Source organism: Dipteris shenzhenensis, chromosome 31, assembly GCF_047967505.1.
Source record: "Dipteris shenzhenensis isolate YYH24624 ecotype China chromosome 31, Dip_SZ_1.0, whole genome shotgun sequence".
NCBI lineage: Eukaryota > Viridiplantae > Streptophyta > Polypodiopsida > Gleicheniales > Dipteridaceae > Dipteris > Dipteris shenzhenensis.
The window spans coordinates 34243144-34268519 of NC_141626.1; the positions used below are offsets into that span (position 1 = coordinate 34243144).

Genomic DNA, 25376 nt, shown 5'->3' on the forward strand with positions numbered 1-25376 from the left:
TTCTTGCGTGAGAGGATGCAAATAGAAATGCTCCTATGGACGAGGAGATCTATTGGGATGCGCAGCAAATAATTTATGCTATCTCTTTTCATGTCTTGGTGGGTGCTAGAAGTGCTGAAACTATCAGATTGAAAGGGAAAATTAATGGCAGGACTGTTCACATGCTTGTGGACAGCGGTAGCACTCATAGTTTCATCAATTCTAAGGCCTTACAGAAGGTGGGACTGATTGCAACTGAGATTGATCATGGGCTGAGAGTAGAGGTGGCAAATGGACAGCATTTGGTCTGTAAATTTCATTGCCAAGATGCAAGGATCAAGCTCTCTATGGATTATGATTTTGTTGGGGATCTCTTGGCATTGGATATGGGCCCAATCGATGCTATCCTGGGCTGTGATTGGCTGAAATCCTTGGGCAAAATCAGCATGGACTTAAATGCCCTGTCACTCAGCTTTGTTCACATGGAAGATCTATAACATTGCATGGTATTGCAACCCCTGAATTGCAGGTCATTTCAGTGAAGCAGCTGGCCAGAGAACTCAAGAGAGAGTCTGCCATCTATGCACTGAATGTGTTAGTTACTCAGGAGGGTAGCATTTCCCATGTTGAGGATTGTAATAGGCAGAAATTGCTCTCAGAATTTACAGATGTGTTTGCTGATATGCCTTCACAGTTGCCTCCACACAGAGGTGTTGATCATGCCATAGTACTTGAGCCTAGTAGCAAGCCAATTAATAAGACTCCGTCCCGTCTCTCGAAGGTAGAACGAGAAGAAGTGGCCACACAGGTGTGAGAATTGCTTGAGAAGAACTTTATCTCTCATAGCACTTCTCCTTTTGCATCCCCAGTGCTCCTAGTGAAGAAGAAAGACGGTTCATACTGCATGTGCATTGACTACAGAGACTTGAATAACACTACTATCAAGAACAAAATTCTGATCCCTAGGATAGATGACTTGTTGGATGAACTCAAGGGCGCTCGATTTTTCACTAAGATTGATTTGAGGTCAGGGTACCATCAAATCAGAATGAGAGAAGGAGATGAGCACAAGACAGCCTTTCGCACAGAAAGAGGTTTATATGAGTTCAAAGTTATGCCTTTTGGATTGACCAATGCACCATCTACTTTCCAGGCACTCATGAATAACATTTTGCAGCCTCTTCTTTACAAATATGTGCTGGTTTTTTTTAATGACATCCTCATTTACAGCAAAGACAAGTAGGAACATATCAGACATGTCAAACAAGTCCTGGAAATCTTGAGATTGCATCAGCTTTATTCTAAAGCCAGCAAATGCGCTTTCATGGTGGAAGAGAGTGAATATCTTGGCCACATTGTGAGCAAGGATGGAATTCAAGTGGATCCAATCAAGGTAAAATGCATAAGGGACTGACCACAGCCGCAAAATCAGGCTTCTTTCTATAGGAGATTTATTAAACATTTTGCCAAGAGGACAGCCCCTCTCACTGACTTGTTAAAAAAGGATGCTTTCAAAAGGTCAGGAGAAGCACAACTCAGTTTTGAGGACTTCAAACGTGCCTTGAGTAATACACCTGTATTAGTGTGCCCTGATTTTTCAAGCCCTTTCACTGTAGAGGCAGATGCAATTGGGCAAGGCCTGGGGGCTTTTTTGAGACAGCAACATGGACTTCTAGCTTTGGAGAGTAGAAATTATACAGCCAAGGAATTGGACTATCATATTTATGCTCGCCATACTACATGCTTTTGAGAAATGGCACCACTACCTATACGGTAGCAAGATTAAGGTTAAGACGGATCATAGGACACTCAAGTACTTCCTTACGCGACACAATTTGTCCATGAAGCAGAAGAGGTGGTTCGCTGCAGTCCAGTCCTACGATTTTGACATTGAGTACAAGAAAGGGAAAGAAAATGTGGTTGCCGATGCTTTGTCTAGAATGTGGGTCTTGCAGTCTGTCTGCCGTTTCCACCATCTATCAAGATTGGATTCATGGGATTCAAGAAGAGTATATGCAGGATTTGAAGGCAGCGCCCATATTTCTGGAGTTACAGGAGCCTTCCAACCAAGGGCATGCTGAATTTAAGCTTCATAATGGGATGTTGTATTTTATCTTGTGCCAAATTCAAAGTATAAACAGCTGGTTTTGTAGGAAATGCACTCATCTCCTACAGCTGGACATGCTAGTATCACTAAGACATATGAAAGAATCAAACAGGGTTTCATTTGGGATGGCATGTGGCGAGATGTGGTTGAATATGTCACTGAATGCTTGCCTTGCCAACAAAATAAGGTGGACAGCCAGCTACCCGCATGTCTCTTCCAACTTCTCCCTACTTCAGAAGGAAAATGGACTCATATCGCTATGGATTTCATCAAAGGGTTGCCATCTACAGAGAAGGGATGGGATCACATTTATGTGGTGGTGGACAGAATGACAAAACAGGCTCATTTCATACCCACTAAAACCAGGTATTCAGCATCATAGGTTGCTTGGCAATTTATTGAGCAAGTTATTAAGCATCAGGGCTTCCCTCAGGAAATTGTCAGTGACACAGATGCAAAGTTTATGGGTCGCTTTTGGCAAGAGTTATTCACAGCGAAGGGTACTCTCCTCACACCTAGCACTGCTTACCGGATGGACAATCAGAGAGGGTGAACACATGGGTGGTAACCACCCAAAGACAGATGGACAGTCAGAGAGTCTGAAGACATGGGTGGAGGAATACTCGAGGCACGATACACAGAAGTCCTAGGATAAGTGGCTGGCTTTGGCTGAATTTTGCTACAACAGTACCAAACACCTTTCCATTGGCATGAGCCCTTTTAAAGCAATGTATGGATGCAAGGTTGGGATGCCACCTTTAATGGCAGACATAGCTGTGAAAAATCAGCAGGCAAGGAGTGAGTTGGAAAGAATTGATGCCCTTCTGCAATTGGCTACGAAGAATATGCAAGATGCCCAAGCCAAGCAAAAGCAGTATGTGGGTGAATGCAGGAGGTATCTATCTTTTGAAGAAGGGGATTATTTGCATTTACGCCTCCATAAGAACCGTTATGCCTCGTTGAAAGGTAACACCAATACGAAGCTTGCTCACATACAGTCCCTACAAGATCATCCGCAAAATTGAGTTGGAGCTACCCAGTACCTCCAAGATTCATAATGTTTTCCATGTGACCTTGCTGAAGCCGCATGTAGGACAGCATGTCCAAGTTCTTCCTGAGCTACCACCTATGGATGAGGAGGGTCACATCCTCTATGCCCCGGAGCGCATCGTGGGTTTCGAAGACCATGTGCTCCAAAACAAGATCTACGTAGAGTATCTTATCAAATGGCAAGGTCTCCCTGAGCATGAAAATTCATGGCAGCCAGAAAGCATTGTCCAAGACTACCCCTATCTCCTTACGGGCTCATGAGTAGTTACTATTTGCTGCACTCTTTGGACAGCCAGGATGTAAAATTTTGTGGGCAAAATTCTATGGGAAGGGATGGCTGTAATGAAGGGGGGAAATGGGCTAATTTAGAGACCCTTTAGAGAGGATTTTAGGTGGGACATGTGGAAGGACTATATAAGTCTCCATCCACCACTCATTGTAGAACCTTTTGATGTGACATCCAATCCTATCTACTCACTCCTCCTTCCTCCTACGTGCTGCCTACTCTCTCTCCCAATCTCTCTCTTCCCCTCACTCTTCCTCTCTCTTCCTCTCCCTCTACCCCTTCCTCTCCTTCTTCCCCTTCATCTCTCTCCCTCCTACCAATTCTACTCCTTTCTCTAATCTGCCCTTCCCCCTTTCATTGCAGAGGGTGTCAAGGGTGATTAGCAAAAAGCCAACTTTTGGATCACCATCGCTCTGTCAACGCCTCCTAGCAAGAGAAAGAAATGGAAAAAGAAAAAAAAATCATAGCCGGTTTGTGGAGGTGGTTTGTGCGTTCAATGAGCAAGGTGGAATGGCAAAAAACATCGGTGATGGCCCTCGCCCTAAGGGCTAGCAGAAGCCCTAAAAATGGGCGACATAAGCACTTAACTGGCTACCAAAAAAACGGCAAACGAGGAGATGAGTTGAGGGCGAATAGGGCAAGAACCCCTTCTGAGCTAAAGATAGCTTGAAGGGTTTCCAAACGCGGTAAAGGAGGAAGACCATCCCAAAAATGAGCTGGCATAGGCTCAAAGATGAGCTGAAGAGCAACCCTGATGAGTGGGATGGGAAGGACCAGAATGGGATGAACATGAAGAAGAATGGGATGAGCATGGAGGAGGAGGTGTAAGAGGAGATGAGAGGTAGGAAGAAGGGAGATGAGGCTAGTAAGGAGGAGGTCGAGCAAGAAGCACTGGTGGAGGCAATGACTCACCTAACCCTACACCCTCTCTCAATAACCCATGATGGGCCTATACCCATCCAATCAGCATCTTTAGGCACCGATTCCCTAGTTTTTGCTTTAGCAAGCTATGCCGGCCGTTTGGTTTTTCATCCTGTCAAACAAGGGGCACTATTGACTCTACGGAAGGATGCAATCATAGGGTCTTTGGTGATCCCTCCCTAGCTGAGTATCACTTCTCCTAGGCATCTCTATTGATTGCATCCACGCGAGGGATCTTGATTATCCTACTTTCTTGTCATATAATGAGATCTTTTGATGTTGGAGCTGGCTGTCCCCTTCTTGGGTATTGTTTTTTGCTATATAAAAACAAATGGATTTCCCCAAACAAAAAAGTGTGTGTGACATATGTACATATGATACATTGTATATATCTTATTATTAATAGATGCACATGTGACATTACATATTATATAGTATTATGGTGATCACTAATAAGTTATAACTTATAGCTAGATACTAGATACTTGGTTCAAATAATGTCCTTAACCATGGTCCATTAGAAAAATTGCACATCACACGCACATGCACATGCCACAAAATTAAGCTTGAGCTGATAGTACATAATACATTGCAAATTGCAAATTGCGATCATTTTTACAGATTAAACTTCAAAGTATCACAGACTCTTGCTGGCTGCTGCACACAGGCTGAGTAGTGAGGGCTCCAAAGATACTCTTGCTGACTGCTACACAGTGTAAGAGAGGCATCAAACACGCAATACGCTGATGGCAGCTGCAAGACGGCTTGAACAGGCAGAAAAGTGCTGAAAGTTTGTATGGCGGCATGTTTTCTAAGATAGGGGCAAATATATTAAAACCTATTTTTGTAAGATTGCCTAAAAATATGAGATGTTAGAAAGGCTTCTCCTCATATGGGGGCCTTACAACATTAGGCCCTGAAATATTGGTGTGTAACTTACATGAGAGATAGACATTTGAGCTAACTCTAACAGATCATCTGAGAGTCACTTGTCGATGCTCCATTAAACCCCATGACCTGTGTGCTGCCCGTCGTTGCTCTGATCGTCCCTGCGATTCATAAACCGCCTGCAAAATTATCCGTTGCCTTCAGCTTACGATTGGTTGCCTTCAGCCTTACAATTGACGAGCTTGAGAATTTCATCTAAATAATAGGAGGGCAGACTCATTTCTTGCCAGCTCCTTGATTCACATTGTCCTATACGCAAACAATGTGGGCTTACTTTCCTGTTCAGCTGAGGGCCTCCAGCAACACTTGCACTTCACACCTTCTGTGAGATACATGATTTGAAGGTCGATCTTGGTAAAACCAAAGTTATGATCTTTGATACATCCAGGGCAGTCATGCATAGAGCAAATCGCCTTTGACAGATTGCCGGTAGAGATCATTGCATCTTACACATACCCAGGAGTGTTTTCTCAAGCCCAATCTTCATGATGAGATCACTGATGCAGGCCCAATTGAGCAAGGGGTATGCCACGCTTGCCATGCTTGAGCACCAATGCTTTCACTCTCATTTCCAAGATCCCGGACCAAGCCTCTTCTCTTTGATTCTTTGGTCCACCCATTTATATGTATGACAGCCCACGTTGGAGCCTTGATCTATCAACGGTGGATTGGGCTAGGGTGGAGAGGCTCCACGTTTGATGATCGGCATGAAGCCGTCAATCCCACACCAAATCATCTTGGCTAAGTTCGGGGTCCCCCCACTCTAGCTTGATGCAGCATTCCAAAGGATCACATACCTACTAAGTTAGGGATTTTCGTTCCCTGACCTCATGCCCATGAAGGTTACCATGGCCGGCCTATTCGTCCCATGACATTAGCAATTGAGGGTGAGCATAGGTGTTGGTATGCTCGTACATGCGGATGGTTTGCGAGCCTTGAACTTCACATGGACAGACTGCCTCCTTTTAAGTATAGCCTTGATCCTGCTCACTTATCACGAGGCTAGCCAAGTCTTTCGAGAGGATTTCATATAGATACACACATATAGGACCTAGTTAGCACGTAGCGAGCTTCCTGTAAATCTTAGCTTCTATAGAGAGCACTGGGTACATACATCAGTGGCGGAGAGCTTCATCGACCGCGACTACAATGGATCCACCTCCCCCGCTTCCTCAGGATCTCGATTAGTATAACATGCAACGGTTCTCTGATCGTTTAATCATAGCAAGACCTTCTTCAAACCTTTAGCGAGGAATCGTAATTATACACCACAGAGAGAGTAATGGAGATGACAAACTGATTGGGTCCCTGTACCCACTGAGGATCCCCTCCCACAATATAGGGGAGAATTTGCTTTAAACTTGGAGAACTTCGAAGTACAAATAACACTCTTCAAGAGCTCATAGAACGCTGCTCTGAAGAGACACTGTGACCTCGTGTACTGACCCAAAACCTGAGCAACAGACCAGCCACGGACCAAGGCCTCAATGCTGTCCACATGGATGATGTAGACCACTCTGCAAGGCTAAGGATAAGGCTTGTGCTGTCCACAGGCATGCAGGTTACTGCGTGAGTGAGAGAGGTGAACGGAAAGATGTAAGGACTGCGATATGGAGCAGAGAAACTTTGAGAAGCTGAGATGTCGAGCTGAGAACGAGAGCTGAAAAGGAGCTCCTGTAAACTATAATACAAAACTGTAAAGAGCTGATGAAACAGAAGTCAAAACCTCCCTCCGTTTCCTGCTCCAAAGGCCAGATCTGGGGTGCATAAGGGCTACTCAGGAGGGGAGCTGCACTGAAGCTGGAGGAGAGGCTGAAAATTGAATGCCTGAAAAGGCCCCAAGGAGTTCTTTATATAAGGCTGGTTAGGCTGACCAATCGCCCTTTGACCAGTCAGCGTTTGACTTTGACCAATCAGCCTTTGACCAATCAACCTTTGACCGGGCAGCCTTTGGCCAGTCAACCCCGGTCAGCCTTTGCTGGCTGCCTAGACCTGGCTTTTAGGATTGTCTTCTAACTACTAACCTAAAGCTGAACCTACCTATCCTAACTAGATCTACCATGGGTACGAGTTATTTACGACTGATCCTAAGGCTAGGAGACTGACCTACATAGCTCGTGCCTGACTGTCCCTGGACTGAGGGATCACAATGGGGTCACAACATATGACAAAATCGCCTATAAAGGGATCTACTAAGCACTTGTCGATGTAGCCAATGTGTCGCAATGTACCCAAGTGTACGGGTGCATGTGACAATCAAACAGTTTTGTGTTTCTTCCCATCGATTGAGATTAGATGGTCTGAGGACATACCTAGAGAGAGCCGCATCTGCACTCTGAGATCTATAGAAGGTAGAGTCAGAGGAGCACTTCATTTTCAGATGTCCTATGTACCACAAGATCCGAGGCCGCCACCACTATCTATTTCAAAAAATGATTCGGACCCCTCTCCAACCTCTTGGTTCACCCAGATCAGAGACAGCTAGCGATCTTCATTCATGGGGCTGAATGACATAGAGACTAGCTAATCAGGATATGGAGACGAGATCAGATGAGGATTGGGAATCTTCCCTCCATGTTTGCTAGACTAGGAACACAGCCGACAAGGTGACACTGGCACTCGCCCAAAGGAGATCTATTGCGAGGAGACCACAGTGGACCATGCAGGTTGACCGACATTAACCCTCCGTAGTGCCAATCGCCACAAGAGCCTATGTCTACTACTGAGACCCTCTTATCCATTCTTAGGCAACCACTGGACCTGGTTCCTCAGACAGCATACAAAGGGCCATCACAGAGATACCCTATTGCAGATCTACATGGGTTGATATATTTAGTACTTGTATTTGTATTTCTATTGGCGCAGATGCCCGCTTAGTGGCTCCACCCATTCAGCTCATTGTATCTGGTTTTTTCAGTCTCATAGACCCTTCATTCTTTCAAAGACTTAGTAAACTATCTTTCTTTCCCTTCATCGATGCCTGTTACACATGTGTTACCTCGCAATCTATGCACGACTAGAGCTGTATGAATCTGCGCTTGTTGTACTGCTTCTTGTAGTTCTTGCTGTCCTCTTCCATATTTGTAGGCAAACTCAGTCAATACATTTGGGCATTTGCGATATTGTGACTCGTTGGCATTGCAGACATTTGGACTTTTGTAAATTTCAGGCAAATGTGCAAATCTGTTCATTTCTGCAGTCTAATTCACTCAGATTAAGTGAGAAATTTGCAATTTCAAGTATGTTTGTCTATTAAATTTGGGGCTTTTGACTAAACCTGCTTTTTGCAGACAAACAACTTGATACTTTCAAGAAATTGCTGATGTTTAGAGTTTCACAGGTTCTTTTGCATACATTTTGGGGCTTAAGCTGCTGTTGCAACTTTTTTGAGTCTAGTGTAGACTTGAGGCAGTTTTTGCAAATATTTCGACTCAATGTGAGCCAGATTTTTGGAACAAATTGCAAGCTTTTGTTTGCAAAATAATGGGTCAAACTTATGTGGAACACAACTCAAATACATGCGCTTACTTATATGTAAAGAGGGCAACTCAGATCTGAAAGAGAGCTAAGATGTACAGCCAAGACAGAACAGATATATAGGTAAATACCAAGTACAAAACTTGCCAACATATGTACGAACACCTCTAGAAACAATCCCTGAGGTAAGGTACCAAAACAAGGCTCTGTTTGCTGGCCCTTCCAAAGGAACCTCCTCTTCTTCTGCCATGTGCCTCTGTGTAGGATTCAAGGCTGAGGACTCATGCTCCAATGTGTACTGCAGACAAAGCTCCCTTTGCTGCACCTCGTGCTCCTACAGGTGTAGGTCTGCACCTAGATTTGCTGCAGACGTCAAGACTAGTGCTCCTTCAAAGTACTCTCTGGATGATGATCTCTAGGGGGTTCCCACTGCTCTTCACGGCTTCACAGTGATTGGTAGACTAAGCACCAAGGAATGGATGGAGCTCCCACCGATGAACTCTGTTTATAGGCCTGGATGCCCCTGCAACAGCCGACTGGTTGGCTGGTCTGGCCAATCACAGACTGCAGCCAACCATGTTCCTATAGACTGGCCGACCAGATCCGTGGGTTTGCCGATCAGTCTGCTGCAGACTGCCAACCCAAGTTAGCCTCCCCTGCCTGTATAAGGCCCTGCCAAGCAGGTGCCTACTCTGCAGGTCATCTGTCAGTCCCTTCTGACCTGTTCCAAGGCCTCTGTGGTACCAACTGTCCATGCTGCTGCTGTGCACCACCTGTTGCAGACTGTGCAGCCTCTCCTGATCATATACCACCTGCTGCTGGCAACCATGTTACTCGCTTCTCCGTCGCAGCCCCTTTCCAGTGCTTTCCTTCTGCGCACTGTAGCAGTTCGCTTGGGCTCCTGGCTGGGCTCTTTCCAGCCCCACTAAAGGCAGACTTTGGTGGCCCTGGGCTGCCCCAAATAAACCCTAAACAGGGTGTCTATCTTCTGTCCATGTGGCAGCCATCTTGCTGCCAACATGGCAGCCTCAGCCCATCCCCCTACTGGTCCATCTACCCACAATGCTATGCAGGTGTCAAGCCCCTGAGTTCTCATCATTTGGGGGCTCACAGGTGGGGCATTGACCCTTTACCTCTCCAACATCCCCATGGTACGTCACACTCAACCCCCCCAGATTCTTTAAAAGTGAGTGCATTTCCACTTTATATATGTAAAGGAAACCAATATTTCTTTGTTCTATTGAGCTTGCAAGTTCTGAGAGAAGCTCTCCTAGACAGATACTCCTAACGTTTTATTCAAGGTCTATCCAAAAGTTGCCTTCCCGAAAGACCTAAAGATCATAAAATCAACACAGTTCCTGGTTCTCAACCTAATATAACTCTCTATTGCCAAACTCTTCCCCAACAAGAGGAAATCTGACGTCAAATAGAGAAGCTCCTAGAGAAAGGATTAACAAGACCCAATTAACCCTCCATTCTGTTCCTCTAGAATCCTATCTCATCGTGGCAAAGTATTTTGAAAGTTTCTGGATAAGTTTTCCAGATATCCCATCTTCAATGCTAAATTGCTATCTAACGAGCTCTTCCATGAGCATCCTCAAGTGTTGGCAGTCTACAACAATGCTCTAGAGCTGAGGACAGCTGTCCCTTGAGCGGGAGGGCATTGTCACGACATAGTATCTCTCTTAAATGTAATTTTCTCTCTTTTATTTTTCCATTTCATTAGATTAAATCTCTGATGTGAGTCAGGGATCTTATGATACGACTCAGTTGTTACTAGAGTGAAGTCCTCCCGTGTGGGTAACTTGGACCACAGGTGAAATTGGTAATCATGATCAAGTTAGGCAGGTTCAGTTCGATTAAGCTAGGTCATCAGTGGCCACTGAGTGATCATACCTCCACCCAAACGTCTCTCCAAGAGCTTGAATCCAGGATTTCTAGTGCGAATGCAAGACACTTGTATGCACAAGCTTTCACGTGTGAGCTTGCATCTGAAATTAATGGATTTATGCTTTCCAATATCATTTAAGGTGGAAGGGAAATCCTTCTTATATTCATTATCCCCTTAGTAGTCAAAAGATGGCGTTTTAGTGTCTAAATATGCCAATTAAGTTTTGAAGAAGAGTTACAAAAAATACAGGAAGTTGCAGGTCTAGACCTGATATTTATTTTGCTATCAGAATACTTAGCCAGCTTATGCAACCTCATAAGCACTGTTTGAAGGCAGCCAAAAGAGTCCACCAATATATTAATGGCACACCATACTTTGGCAATCAGGACACTGACAACAGATTCTATACTTGATAATAGTTCCTCGTTAACTTCATCTACTCTCTTGTGGTGGACAGTGTGGCAGATACTTCACCAAACGCCTGAAAAACGCCTGAACAAAGAAAATCTTAATATTTCAAAGCACCTTTACAGATGGGAGATTCCAGCAAGTTCTCAAGGAAGGTTGTGAATTAAAATTTTGCTATTTCTTTGTAATCTCGCATTGCCATTGATGATTGAGGGCAGCATCGGGGACTATTTACAATGGAGCTGTACAATATTAGGAGTTTTTTTACTTGAAATAGGATTCCTATTAACAGAAGAACACAGAGACAAACCCAATTCCTCAAACCAAGTTAAAAACAAAATGCATACTACCATTGGTGAGCTGACTAGTCTGCCAGTCAATCACCACCACACAAGGCTTTGCACGAGCTCGCTGAACACAAGTACACCATGATCTCAAGTGCAAGATTCAATGCATCCATAGGTGTTGTCAGACCTAGCATTTAGACTGCAACCCGCTGGTAAAAACAGGAGCATGTCAAGAGGCAACGGCTATACTTGAGTCAGATTGTACCACAGCTTCCCACAGTCCAAGTCCCGTACAAAGAATATTTGGGTTTTCTCATTCATAGCATGTTAAGCAGTCAAAAGATGAAAACAGGAAGCAAGTTCAATGGTGACATTTCATGCCATGTCTTCAGTTGTGTGTGTGCTTCCTTTACTCAGTTTTTTTGTGATTATTTTTTTGAAGATATCTACTCTACACTTTTGTATCGTGGTAAAGGCATTCTCTATGTTAAGAAGTGTGTTCCAAAGGCGAATCCTAAGACTCATTGAAGTTTTGTAGTGAAACTTGACTCTACTATGAATTCCTCGCTATACATGTGGCCAACAATGATTTCAGGTCTGAGGACCTTTGGTTTGCAGACTAACCCATTGTAAGACAGGTATTTATAGCTTTCGGCAAGGTGCCTATGAGATGGGCTATGTTAAAAGGAAAGATGTACGAATAACAGAACACGTAGGATACTCGGATGCGAACTGCGCAGGAGCCAGACACAAGAATGTGCACAGCCTGTCATTACTGAGCTTTGACGTCCAACTTTGATATACCAAAAAGAAGAATTCATGCACCCTATTCGGTATATCTAGGTATGGGTTTTCAACAAAGCGACGCGTCCCAGTTACAACTTTCTGCACGGCAGAGTAAAATTTTTAAGAAGAATATTTGGTCATTTTTCTAATCCCTCCGCCCAGATAGTCCATCTTTGGATCTCCTACAGAGCGGATAATCGAGCTACTGCCTTCTACTCTGACGCTAGTTGTCTTCATTGCAAATTCAAACTGATTTCTATCTCTCACGTCAGTGCTCTTCATTGATATAGGAAAACGAACTCAGTTCCAGGGGAGAATTCAAAATCATGCCTGGTTTTAGGCAATCGGGGGGACCCGATGCTCGAACGGTCCAAGCAGAAAAGATGGTTGCAATGACGCACGCCAGCTTTCTCCCTAGATTCGCCATCTTCAAGGTAGATCAAGGCAGCTCAGTAAAATGCAATATAAACGATGAGTGATAACAAGTGGCAATACGTGGATGGCTTAATCCGTCAACCCAAATCTGCATCACCACTACCCAGCCGTCAGGAAAGAACTTTCTTAAGGTGGGTTCACACCCATCCGCCCACGCATCCACGAGGATGGCGTCCGGGTGTGGTGGTTCACACCACCTTGATATAAGAGGCTGGCAATTTGTATCACCAACTTGGAGGAGATCGAATGGGCCAATCATCACTCATGAGGCTGGTAATTTATGTCACCAACTTGGAGGAGATGGAGTTGGAGGTGTTGGCCATGGACTGCGCGGCTTTCATGGGTCGGACACACATCTTTTCCGAGCTCGTCCCTCCTATTGGGCCACTTAGGATGGCAATCCTTCACACAACTTTTGCAGGACGGCCAGGAGCCCAAGTAGAGTAGGAGGTCAACCCCCAAGAAAGGCCAAAGTACAATTATAATGGTAAGTTGTCAGTGGCCCTAGGATGCAAGGGCAGCCACGATAGACCTAAGGGTGTTTATAGACTTGAGCACTATGAGCACCGCCCATGGATCATGGATGGGCAAGATTGCCCGTCCATTTCCAACCCATGTCCCAGATGCTTTCAATGCACAATTACGGTGTGTGAAGGCCCTAACATAGCGGAACACTAAATTCAAGCAGACAAGATCCAGCCAATGAATCTTTCATGCTGCTAAGGTCTAACAAAGTAAACTTCAACATAGCAGCCATCAACCTTTCATACTGTCCCCAACCTCCCTAACTCGTGAAAAACAATCTAATCATGCATGGCCCATACTGACAAAAACAAAGCCACACGGATGTATGGCCAACAAGTAGCCGAAGTAAGAAGGAAAACCCATAGGATCTCCACTGAGAACCAACCTCCACCTCGAATTTAGGGAGGAGTGCGGCATCAAGCCCACCTTTCTAATAACCCCTCTCACTAGATGCCACAAAGTTCTGGTGTGACTGGGCACGACCACATCACGTTGCGGATGTCTTCAACAGCCCTCCCACACAGTTGACAACAAGGGTTAACCCCCAGTCGTTTAGTTCATCTACCCTTAGTGGCAACCACATCTTTAAAACCTTCCACAAAAGAAAGTTGGCTTTACAAGCTATGCAGCCCTTCCAAATATCCTTGAGATTGTCTTCACACCAACCCTAGCTCCGTCTTAAATTCCAGTTAGTATTTAAGGATGCTGCCATCAAATGCCTCTCCATCAGCCTTCTGTAGATCATCCTTGAGGATACCTTCCTCAAACTCATCTTCGAAATACACCATTGATTCACTATACGACACCACACAATTGGACGCCAATTTTCAGCGATTCAAGTTGTCACCAAAGCAATCAGGACCACCTCCCTATCATTAAGCCTAAACTAGACCATAATGTTAGCAAGGCAGCCTCGCCTCCCAAAGTTGTAACCAAGAACACACTCCTGTTCTCTTTAAACTCTTGGCCCGTGGTAGAATGTGAGCAATTTATTCTCTACAGCAAAACTGCCCAACCCCACTGATTACTCTCACGAAGACTTGCATCAGCCTTCTAAACCTAAATGTTCTCTCCAAGAAATGAAATAATCACACACTTGCGAAGCTTCCACAAGTCCCAACATTAAGTTCATAGCCACAATCTTAACAAGAAACCATGTGGCACCAAGAGAGACCCCTCCTAGTCCCAACTCCTCTAGCTTTTCCATTTTTCACAAACCACTAAATGATCCCCACCAAGGGGTTACACTCAAATAAGTGAAGTGAGGCAGCCATTTGCATAATAGGTATAGATTCATCACCCCTACATATGGTAAACCAATCAACTTTGGCAACTTAAGAGGTTCCTAAGTGATTCATGCAGCTGACACTTGCCCCACAAGAAGGCATGCAGAAGCTGCTCAATTTCCATCTGATGACTCTTCTTGAAGTTCCATAGGGATGCGAGATAGGTAGTAGAAGGTTAATGCACATGCTGAATCAATAGGACATGACCAAACAAATCCCATACCAAGCCCGCATCTTTTGCTAGATTCAGGACTCATTAAACCAATCACAATGTTGTCTACGGGATAAGCCCAAGTCTATGGGAGCACCCAAATACCTTACTAACAACACCCCTCTCAACCCATTTATTCATAGCGTAGCAGGTCAATCTGGAAGAGGAGTGTGATCAATTCTAAGAGCAAAGAATTTAGATCAACTACTGCATTCAGAACACCAAATCTCACAAAATTTTCTCAAAACATTACAAAGTTTTGCCACACTATTTTAACTCTCCTCAGAGAATGCAACTATATCAGCTACAAAGAGCTGAGGGCAAACCCTAAAACCTAAACCTTATCATAGCATCCCCTAACATGCCAAGATAATAAGGACCCTCGCACTACCCTTTCTTACTCGACTTTTTATTGGACAAACACCTTGCATGCCACTTGCAAGAAGTGGAAATGATTTCTTCATCTCCTCCAAAATTTCTAGCTACCTCATTAAGGCATTTAGAGACATTATATCCATGGATGGTGCATTTGCCTTTGACCCTACTTCCATGATAGGTCTCTTTGGGCCAGGTTTCTCTTCATGAATTCTCTTTTTATAATTGGCATTGGGCAGCTCTTCCTCCTACACATGAATCTTCTCAAACAAGGGCAAGTCGAGGGATCCTCAGGATTTCCCTTTCCAACAAGACTCTCCCATTTGCCTTTCTGAACGTGCTTGCCTTTATGCACACCCTGTGACAAGATAACCTCCTTTGAGTTTGAAACACCCTCTTTTCATCTAGGAACATGCACCATGGTCTTCCCCTTCTTACCAAACCATCCTCTAAGGCTCCTCATTTGGTGGGCCCTTCTCCTCACCATTAAGGTTGTCAAGTGTTGGAGATGCACACAATTCTTTTTGGAGGATGCATGTCCCTTTGGCAATTAGACTTGCTATGAGGCCTCAAATGGAACCTCTTGTGAGTTGAGTATCTTGTCACCTTTTGTAAGGGCAATATTCTCCTCCCTATCCGTGCAACATCAAGCAAAGGGCCCCATCTTCCTACAAATATGGCAAGCATCTAAAAAGAGTTAAGTCATGCCTATTGAGTAACAAACACCTCATCTAGAAATCTCTTGAACTCAACCCCATAAGATCCAAGCCCTTTTGGCTCCAAACACCATTCGATGTGAAGGAGGAACAAGTCGGATATTTCCTGAAGAACTAGCCAATGCCCTCCAAAGACCCTCCCATCCAACTAAGCATGCCCAAAATATCCACCCTTACTATGAAATCATGAAACATGAACCCATCAATATTGAAAGAAGGACTCCATGGAATAGCCAAGACAGCAACACCCACAAAAACATATGAGTGAACCAACAAATCATTTTAGAGAGCCTCAGATACACAATGCAAGAGAAAGAAATCTACCCAAGAATGGAGCAACATACCCATTTTAAGGTAGCTCACATTCAAAGGCCAAGAACTAGTCCAAATCCACCATCGAAGGAGCTTGACCAATGAAAAAAAGATCCACACTAGCCTTGGCCAACTTTTCCAACTCAAGCTTGATTGCCTCAAATCGCACCTCACAGATATGCCTCCTAACATTTTCCCACAAACCCGTCATGGCAACCTTTTTCTCCTTGTGCAAAACCTTAGCATGTAGAATCCTCCAAGCTTCCTCCTCGCATAGAGAGGGAGAACCTATTAGGAGCAACGTGATAACAGAGCAGCAATGCGAGAAGCGGAATGTATAAAACACACAATATAAGAAACGCATGGAATGGAAGAGAAAGAGAGACACCGATATACATGGTTCACCCTGTGCGGGCTACATCCACAGAGAAACTGCTAGTCCTATGTTTTTATTATCCAGCAAGTGAGAAGATATAAGATACAAGTAGTATATCCATTGCTCTCTTACTATGTGAGCCACACCCAATTTTGACCACACTACTCATGAGCAACTCATGCACCATTTCTCATGTATTTTTGGCTTCGAGAGCGCTGCCCCCAAACCCCCACCCCAAAGGGGGCCTAATGCATGTCATCGGCCTCCCTCAGAACCCCCCGATAAGAATGCCTGGGTCTAAAGCACAACCAAAAGCAACCTTTGAAAAAAGATCAAGATCCACATACAACAATCTCCCACTTGGAGACTGATCATAAAAATGCCACCATTACCACACTCATTGAAAATATTTGGATCGGGTTATCTCTCATGTTGTTCCTCATTCTTGAAGACCAATTGAAATTGAGCAAAAGCTCAACTTCTCCCTAGTTACCACCTTAGTCAACATGTATGCAGAATTTTGTCTAGTGTGTATCCTTTTTAGCTTCAATTGTCCATCCTCAAAAATAGATCGGATGAAATGATACTTGAGTTGTATATGTTTGTTCTAATGATGGAAGGCTGAATTCTTTGCAAGATGAATAGCACTATGGCTGTCACTATACAAGCTATAATTTCCATTCTTTTTTCCAAGTTCCTCCATAAACCTCTGCAACCAAATCATCCCTTTACTTGCCTCTATATACTTATGTTGTAGAAATTGCAACAACCTTTTGCAACTTTGAAACCCAGCTTCAGCTTACTGCTATTCCACCTATAGTGAAAACATACCCAATGGTGTTCCTTCTTCCATCTTCATCACCTACCATATTTGTATCAACATATCCTTGTAGAGGAATGTTTGAACCTTTAAAACATAATGCATAAGCAATTGCACCTCTCAAATACCTGAGAATCCACTTTATATCCATTCAATTTTCTTTACCTAGATTGTTTATAAATCTTCTCACAACTCCCACTACATATGCAATATTTGGCCTTGTGCAAACCATTGCATACATCAAGCTACCAATTGTTGATGCATATGGAACCTTGAGATATAGAAAATCCTCTCCTATGTCTTTGGACACATATCCTTGCATAATCCAAACGGATTAGCCAAAGGTGTAAAAATAATTTTTGCATTCTGTATTTCAAACCTTTCCAATACCTTTTCAATGTACTCACTCTAAGACAATGTCAATTTGTGGTTTTTCCTGTCTCTTGTTATTCTCATGCCAAGGATTTTCTTTGTAGCACCCAAATCCTTCATGTATGTACCAACTTCTCTTAAGCATATTTACATCCTACATGTTAGAGCATGCAATAATCATTAGAGCCTGCAATAAGCATGTCATCCACATACAATAACAAGATAACGTATTCACCATTGCCTAATTTCTAAGAATAAACATAGGGGTCTGAATGACATCTACTATAACCTTGTTCTGCCATAAACCTTTCAAACTTCAAATACCAGTGCCTTAGAGATTTCTTTAAACCATATAGACTTTTCTTCAATGTACATACCAATTCCTCCTTTCCTTTGACCTCGTATCCCTGTGGCTAGTGCATATAAATCTCTTCATCTAGATCTCCATGAAGAAAAGTTGTCTTCAAATCTAATTGTCCAAGATGCGATTCCTTTATAAGGGCAAGACTCAAAATCGTTTGAAGTCATTTTAACAATAGGAGAGAATATTTCATCAAAGTCTATACCTTTCTTATGTGCAAACCCCTTTACAATAAACCTTGCCTTGTACCTCCTGCTTCACCCTGTAAACCCATTTATTTTGCAATGCTATTTTTCCCATCCCAAATCTGGTTTTGTAGCAAAGAGTCCATTTCCTCTTTCATGCCTCACTCCCACTCCTTTTGGATTCTGCCTGTATTGCTTCTTCATACGTTTTTGGTTCACTAGAATCAGTCAACAAAACATAATTGAAAGAAGGAGAAAATTACTCAAGTGGTGTAGTTACCCTTGTAGACCTTCTAAGTGAACCTGGAGGATTTTAATGTTGTTGTTGTTATTGCTACTACTTCTGCACATTCTCAGTTTCTACAACCTTTGGAATTTCATCTCTTATGATCTCATCAAGAGTTGTGTATTCTGTGTCTGCATTCTCTTTCTTCTTTTTCTTCAAGTGATCTTTTTACATAGTAGTTTCATTGAATACAACATCTCTGCTCCTAATAATTTTGTTACTTTTATAATCCCACAGGGTGATAACCAAACTCACTACTTGGACATATCCTAATAAAGATGCACTTCTTGGATTTTGCCTCAACCTTTATTCTCAATTCCTTATCAACATGCCCAAATGCATCACAACCAAAAACCTTTAGAAAAGAATTTCTAACCTTTCTACCTATCCCTTGCCTCTTCTAGAATGCCACCATCTAGGAAAATTACAGGAGATCTATTTATCAAGTAAATAGTTGTATTCATTGCTTCAGCCCAAAGCTGTAAGGGCAGCCCTGCATGTAGTCGCATGCTCCTTGTATGCTCCGTGATTGTTTTGTTCATCCTCTCTAACACAGGATGGCATTCTAGGAGTTATCTTCTCTCTATGAATTCCATTGTATGAACAACAACTATCAAACTCTTTGCTATAGTATTTGCCTCCATTATCAGATTTGAGACCCTTCAACTTCTTTCTTGTGTCATTCTCAGCCAAAGCTTTCCATTTCTTAAAGTTTCAAAGACATTTCAAGTTTTTCTAGTTGCATTGTCAATAAAAGTAACATAATAATGAGAACCATGAAGAGATGATACATCAACAGAACCCCATATATCTGTATGCACAAGCTCTATATTTTCTCTCTTTTTTTGTTTCCCAACTTTGAGAAATATGACTCTCTTTTGTTTTCCATAAACATAGTTCTCATGAAAATCCAAATCAACTTGCTTCAAACCTGGCAACAACTTTCTTGAGTGAAGAATCTACATCCCCTTCTCACTCATGTGTCCAAACCTATGATGCAACAGAGTTGTATTTGCTCCTATAGAAGCTAAAGCAATAGGGGAGTTAGCATTACCAGTACATAAATACAACGGAAGTACCTTGGCTCCTTTTGCTATTGCCATTAACCTTTTAGTGACCTTCCACAAATTTCCTACAAACTTGGTTGTGCAGCCTTCATCATCCAATTGTCTTACCAAAATTAAGTTTCTTTTTAAATCAAGAAAATGCCTTACCTCCTTCAGCAACCATTGGTTTCCATTCGTAATTTTATCAACACCTTCCCCTTTCCAACAACCTGCAGTACTTCATCACCACCTAAATGAACTTCTCCAAAATCAACTTGAACATAGTCTTGAAAATATTTCGTATGAGGCCCCTGAGTCCACTACCCATGCATAAGTGATGATTGTATACACTGAAAGCATTAGGGCATCTTGCAACACATTTTCTTCCTACATATTCTCTTGTTGTCCATGTCCTTGCTTTTGCTTTCACGACGAACAATCTTTCTTTAGGTGTCCTTTCTTTCCACAAGGTGAGAACTCCAAGTTTCATTTGGGTTTAGATCTACTTCTTCTTGACTTGTTGCGATGTCTTGGGCTCTTTCTTCTCTCCCTTTGTCTTCCCTTGTTCTCAAGAAGTGTTTGACCTAGAAATAGAGTTACTCACAGCCATAGGTATCCCAAATTTTTGGCAATGAGCACAAAATCAAGAGAGGTTGAACTTCATCATCAAAATTTACTCCTACAAATGTTAGTTGGCTTGTATTTGTATTGAATTGATTCAAATGATCAGCCACCACCATAGACCCACCTTTTGACATCTTCAGATTAAATAGACGCCTCATAAGAAATACATTTTTGGAAGCTGATCATTTTTCATATGATGTATCTAGCGTGCTCATCAAGTACTTTGTTTTCTTCTATTCAAGTATGTTGAAAGACATTGATGCTCCCAAACGTATTCGTAATGTTCCTAGTTCCTTTCTATCAAGAATCTGCCAGCTTTCAGCTGACATACTCGTAGGCCTCCTTTCTATCTCACCTAATGCCAAGAAAAGTCCTTCTAGTATAGATAATCCTCAATCTGCATCTTCCAATACTGGTAGTTCTTGCCATTGAACTTCTCGATTTTAACTTTCCTTCTTCCATCATTGCTCCCATTGAAACCAGGAATCTCCTTGCAAACGATTCAACGGATGTTGCTCCAACAAACGCTCCGATACCAGTTGTTTGGAGCAATGCGATAAGGGAGCAACAATGCAAGAAGCGAAATGCGTAAAATACACAATACAGAAAGTGCACGGGATCGAAGAGAAAGAGAGACACCGATATAGGTGGTTCACCCAGTGTGGGCTACATCTACTGAGAAACAAACAATCCTATGTTTTTCTTATCCATCAAGCAAGAAATACAAGATACAAGCAGTATATCCACTACTACCATGCTCACAGACTCTTATCTTACAATTTTGACCACACAACTCATCAGCAACTCATGCCAATTTGCATGTATTTTTGGCTTTGAGGATGCTACTCCCAAACCCCCACCAAGGGGGTCCTAATGCATGTTGTCGGCTCCCCTTGGAACCCCCCAGTGATAATCCTAGGGGGGGTGTTGCCCCCCCTACCTCCCCTTCATGGAATAGGTATAAGCACGCCTGGGTCCAAAGCATAGCCCCAAAAACAACCTCTGAAAAAATATCAAAATTTCCTTCTCAGGATATGTTTGCCAAATTTGACATCCCACACATCCTCAACCTCCTTGTACTTAAAACCATTTTGAAGTTGACACTACACATGGATGCCCGCTCTCAATACTCCCCCCTTCGACACCGTGTAGTCCTTATTCCTTGCTCCAAGGTACCCCCATCACATGTAAGAAAGCAAGCATGCAAGATACCACACCCGTGCTGCTAGTCCAAGTCCCCCTCCTATCCTCTTTTTGGATCATGCCACTCAAATACTTGCATGACCATGAATGCAAAGTGGTACTGATTGTCAATATTCCCTTTCAAAGAAACCTTAAGTTTTCACACCACCCAATGTCATGAAAACGACTAGATGCAAACATTCATAGATGAGGTAGGTCTTTTGGGATGCCTCATGGTTGCAAGAGCCACTTGTCCACATGGCACCTAGATTCATCTTCGTTGATCCTATCTCCTTCTCCACCACTTTCATTCAAACATGCATCCCTTGATGCCATTTGCTCTCTCCATTAACTTGTTGGCATTTTATCATGTTTGGGTGAATTTCATACGGGAGGGTCTAGTAGTATGAAGTTTCAAGAAGTGTTGGCTGAGCCTATTTTTTTCCCGGTCAGCTTGTGAGGTCTTAGCCTTGGGAGCTCATGAGAGTCATAGGTAGCATGGATCATGGCTGGCAAGATGCATCATAGTGGTCAATTGAGTTGTTCAACATGATGTTTTGTACTCAAGAGCCATCTCTAGGCTAAGGTGATTGAGTAGCAATAGGACGTTGGTGGAATTGCATCTCTACAATAGCGTCTAAAGAACTATATAGTGCAGGGTTGGATTGAGTGCAGCTAGCTCTATGATAGAGTCTCTTCTCATAGATTTTATTTATTCTCTAGTCTACAATCTGCATTTATAGCTTAAAGTTCTATTGGGTCCTTTACATCTATGAGCTCTTTGTAAAAGATGCAAAAAGCCCATACAAATGAGGAGCTTTCCCCTCTATGTGTAATCTCTTATAAAGTAAATGGCATTTAGTGCTATTTGCTATGTCTTGCTCTGTCACTAGCTCTTGAGTCTTTTTTAGCAAAGAGTATTTTATGTGGTTGTCCTTTTTGAGTTGAGTCTGAAGATTAGTCTCTAATTCCTACATAGATAACTTCCAATTCTCTACCTAGGACCTAAACTTCTATGCTATGGACCTCCCCTCTCCCCAAGACAAACCCTTTCGCATGTAGATTTCAACCTAAACTTCATAACTGCTGGGACTTAGATGTACACTTGATGCACATTCCATCTCCTAACTAGGATTCTTCTCAAAATCAATGTCACCTCCCTCTCCCAATGCTTCCTCTTATCCATTTTCCTTTCAAAAGAGAATCCAATATCTTATTACCTTAAAGATCCTTTGATATGCTCACAATGTAGTATTTAGTTTGAAATCCTAATCAATCTTGATGAGATTGACTATCTTGGTGAGAATGCGTTTGAGCACCTTTTGGTTTAACTAAGACTACATATTGTAATGAGGATAATGTTCACCTTGGTCAATTCAAGGTGTTAGGACCAAGGAGTGGTGTTCAAATATGGGCCTCATGTGGTCCTAACACCCCCCCATCGGGACCCCTAGACTAAGTGGAAATAATGGAAAATAGAGGTTAAGGAGCTGGGTGCCCTTGCACCTTAACATGTGGCATTAGCATTGGCATGGGAATAATCCCATAATGGTACACCTAAGTGACCCAAAGATATAAGGGCTAAGCGAAAAACCTCCTCATTTAACCCTATAAGATAGCTCTATGCCTACTAACACAAAGACTCCATGGCACATCGTATTCCAAAACCTAAATAAGCTATAAAATACATTGCTTCATATTAAAAATGCCAATGATTTTGTGAGGAGTGTGGGGGTTAAAGGTCACTGTGCCTTAACCCCAGTTATGTACAATACTCAAACACATATATAAATGAATGAAAAAAAGAAGATTAGGGTGGTTTTGCACCCACCAAACTTGTGTGGCTCTCTGTCTCTCTCTCTCCTTCTTCCGTTCTTGCTTCCGTTGAGAGCACTCTCAACTGGTATCAGAGCCCGGGTGGTATAGCTGAGCATGCGTGAATGCTTGTAGCTCACCAGCTTTGGAGGAGGAAGGAGAAGCTTTGTGGGCGACTTTACTTGCATCCGAGTGTGCAGAGACCTTGGAGGAACCTTTGGAAAAGTCACTTTGGCTTTGCGAAGTGGTTTTGAGAGCCTGTTAAGAGCTTTCAAAGAAAAAGTCGTTTTTTGAGCTTTTTCCTGTTCCGTTCGATGACAGAGACCCCGTATTGACTTGTCGAGGCACCTATTGCTTGCTTTTGGTGTCCACATTACTTCAGGAGCTTGGAAACATCTTCATTCTTGAATCTGGGATCATTTCAGTGGATTTCTGACTCACTGTGTCAATTCCTGCGTTTTTTGCCTGGGTGTTAGAACTCAAGTTTGGAGCAACCATTTGTAGATCTGTCAGTTCCGGTGGACTCAGGAGGTCCTAAAACTTCTATGTTGCTCATCATTCGCACTCCGGTGGAGTTTACAAACAGCTCTGTTTCCAAAAACGTTTTTCAGTCCGTTTGTTGGACCCAGTGATTGAGACCACGGTTTCCAAAACCGTCTGTCCCATTGCGTTCCGGATGCCCAAAAACCCCTACCTATCAGTTCTTGCGTGATTCGGTGGAGGATTCTCAGAGTTATAAATCTCTGTGTATTCGATTTCGTCTCTCTGTTATGCATTTTTCATACTAAGGTTTTGAAACCTTAGATTTATGCCACATGGCAGTGGATAAGTGTTGACTCCCATTTCTCACTCATCGGTTGGGATTTTGGAGTTCTGGCAGAAGAGAGATATTTTCAGATTTTCTTGCTGAGTCCGATTATGCAATGGCGCCCATGTTTTGAGGCATCTCAGGTTCTATTTTCAGTAGCGCTCATTACCGTGGGACTATGATTTCTTGAGCATACCTTATGCAGATCACTCTGGTTGCAGTTTGAGCAGTGTACGCTCATTCGTGGTATGCATTGGGTTGCAGTGGATGATTTATAGGCCATTTGGATGCATTGCGGTCCTTGTTGGATGTGCTGATAGGCCCAAATTGCCTTGTGGGATGCTATTTTTTATGGACGCTTTGCACATGGATGCTATTTTAAGCTGAGGGACAGCTTTGACACATTGCAGGTGATGCACTGCTAGTGCTATGCTCTCTTGGATGAGATATAATTGATGCATATGCCAGTGGACGGTGTTTATGCTTGAGTTATTTGGCACTTATTGGCATTTTCTTTTGGGCCAGATTTGCTCATATGGATGCATAGTATATGCACATGAGTCAGATGCATCTTTTGATGCTTTGAGCTTTGAGTTTTTGTGATATTTCAGTCTATTGTGCCATACACGTTTGGGTGCACCTAGTATTTGGTGTGATTCTCTCTTGTAGGCACTAGCATTTGGGATTTTGTTTCATTTGCATCATGGCATCCTCTTCCACGTCTGAAAAGGAGTTTTTCAGCATTAAAAAGTTTGATGGGACAAACTTTTCTTTGTGGAAAGAACAAATAAGGGATGTGCTTATTCAAAAGAAGTAGATTAAACCCTCGGCAGTGATTGAAGCTAAGCCTGCAAATATGTCTGAGGATGATTGGAATGAGTTGGATGCATTAGCAAAGTCTACTATTAGACTTCATCTTGCAGAGTCAGTTTATTTCACAGTAGTAAATGAGCAGACTACGGAAGATTTGTGGAAGAAACTGTGTGCCACTTATGAGAAGGAAACTGCCTCTAATAAAGTTTACCTCATGAAGAGGTTGTTTGAGCTGCAGATGAAGGAAGGGGTCTCCATTGCTTCTCACTTGAATGAATTCAATATTATTTTCAGCTAGCTTCAAGCTCAAAAGATGAATTTTGATGCGGAGACTAGGGCAATATTTCTCTTATGTTCATTGCCATCCTCATGGGATACCTTCCGTACAGCTGTCAGTAACTCTGCACCTGGTGGAGTACTGAAATTTGATGATGTTGTGGGTAGCTTGTTGGCCGAGGAGATTAGACGGAAGTCTATGGATGGCAACAAGCAGGATGCAGCCTTAAATGTGCAAGGGGGTAGATCACAGTTCAGGGGGAAGTCCCAAGAAAGAGGGAAGTCACGTAGCAAATCCAGGGCACGGAACATTGAGTGTTACCACTGTGGCAAGAAGGGCCATATGAAAAAGGATTGCTACAAGCTCAAAAGAGAGCAAAGGGATAAGAAAAAGAATGCAAATTGGGGTGCA

The 25376-nt window shown here is 42.9% G+C and overlaps 1 protein-coding gene across 2 annotated transcripts in view; it reads right to left on the minus strand.

Moving 5' to 3' along the window:
* ABP1 (endoplasmic reticulum auxin binding protein 1) overlaps positions 1–12667 on the minus strand; it is a 38469-nt gene extending 25802 nt beyond the window's left edge. For both annotated transcript variants that reach the window (XR_015540450.1, XM_087369746.1), the window contains exon 1: positions 12471–12667. Coding sequence is in view for 1 of the 2 variants with exons in the window: in XM_087369746.1 (XP_087225872.1) it covers positions 12471–12567 (97 nt within the window). In the remaining variant the exon portion in view is untranslated. The remainder of the gene's footprint in view (positions 1–12470) is intronic.
* Between the last annotated feature and the right edge of the window lie 12709 nt (positions 12668–25376).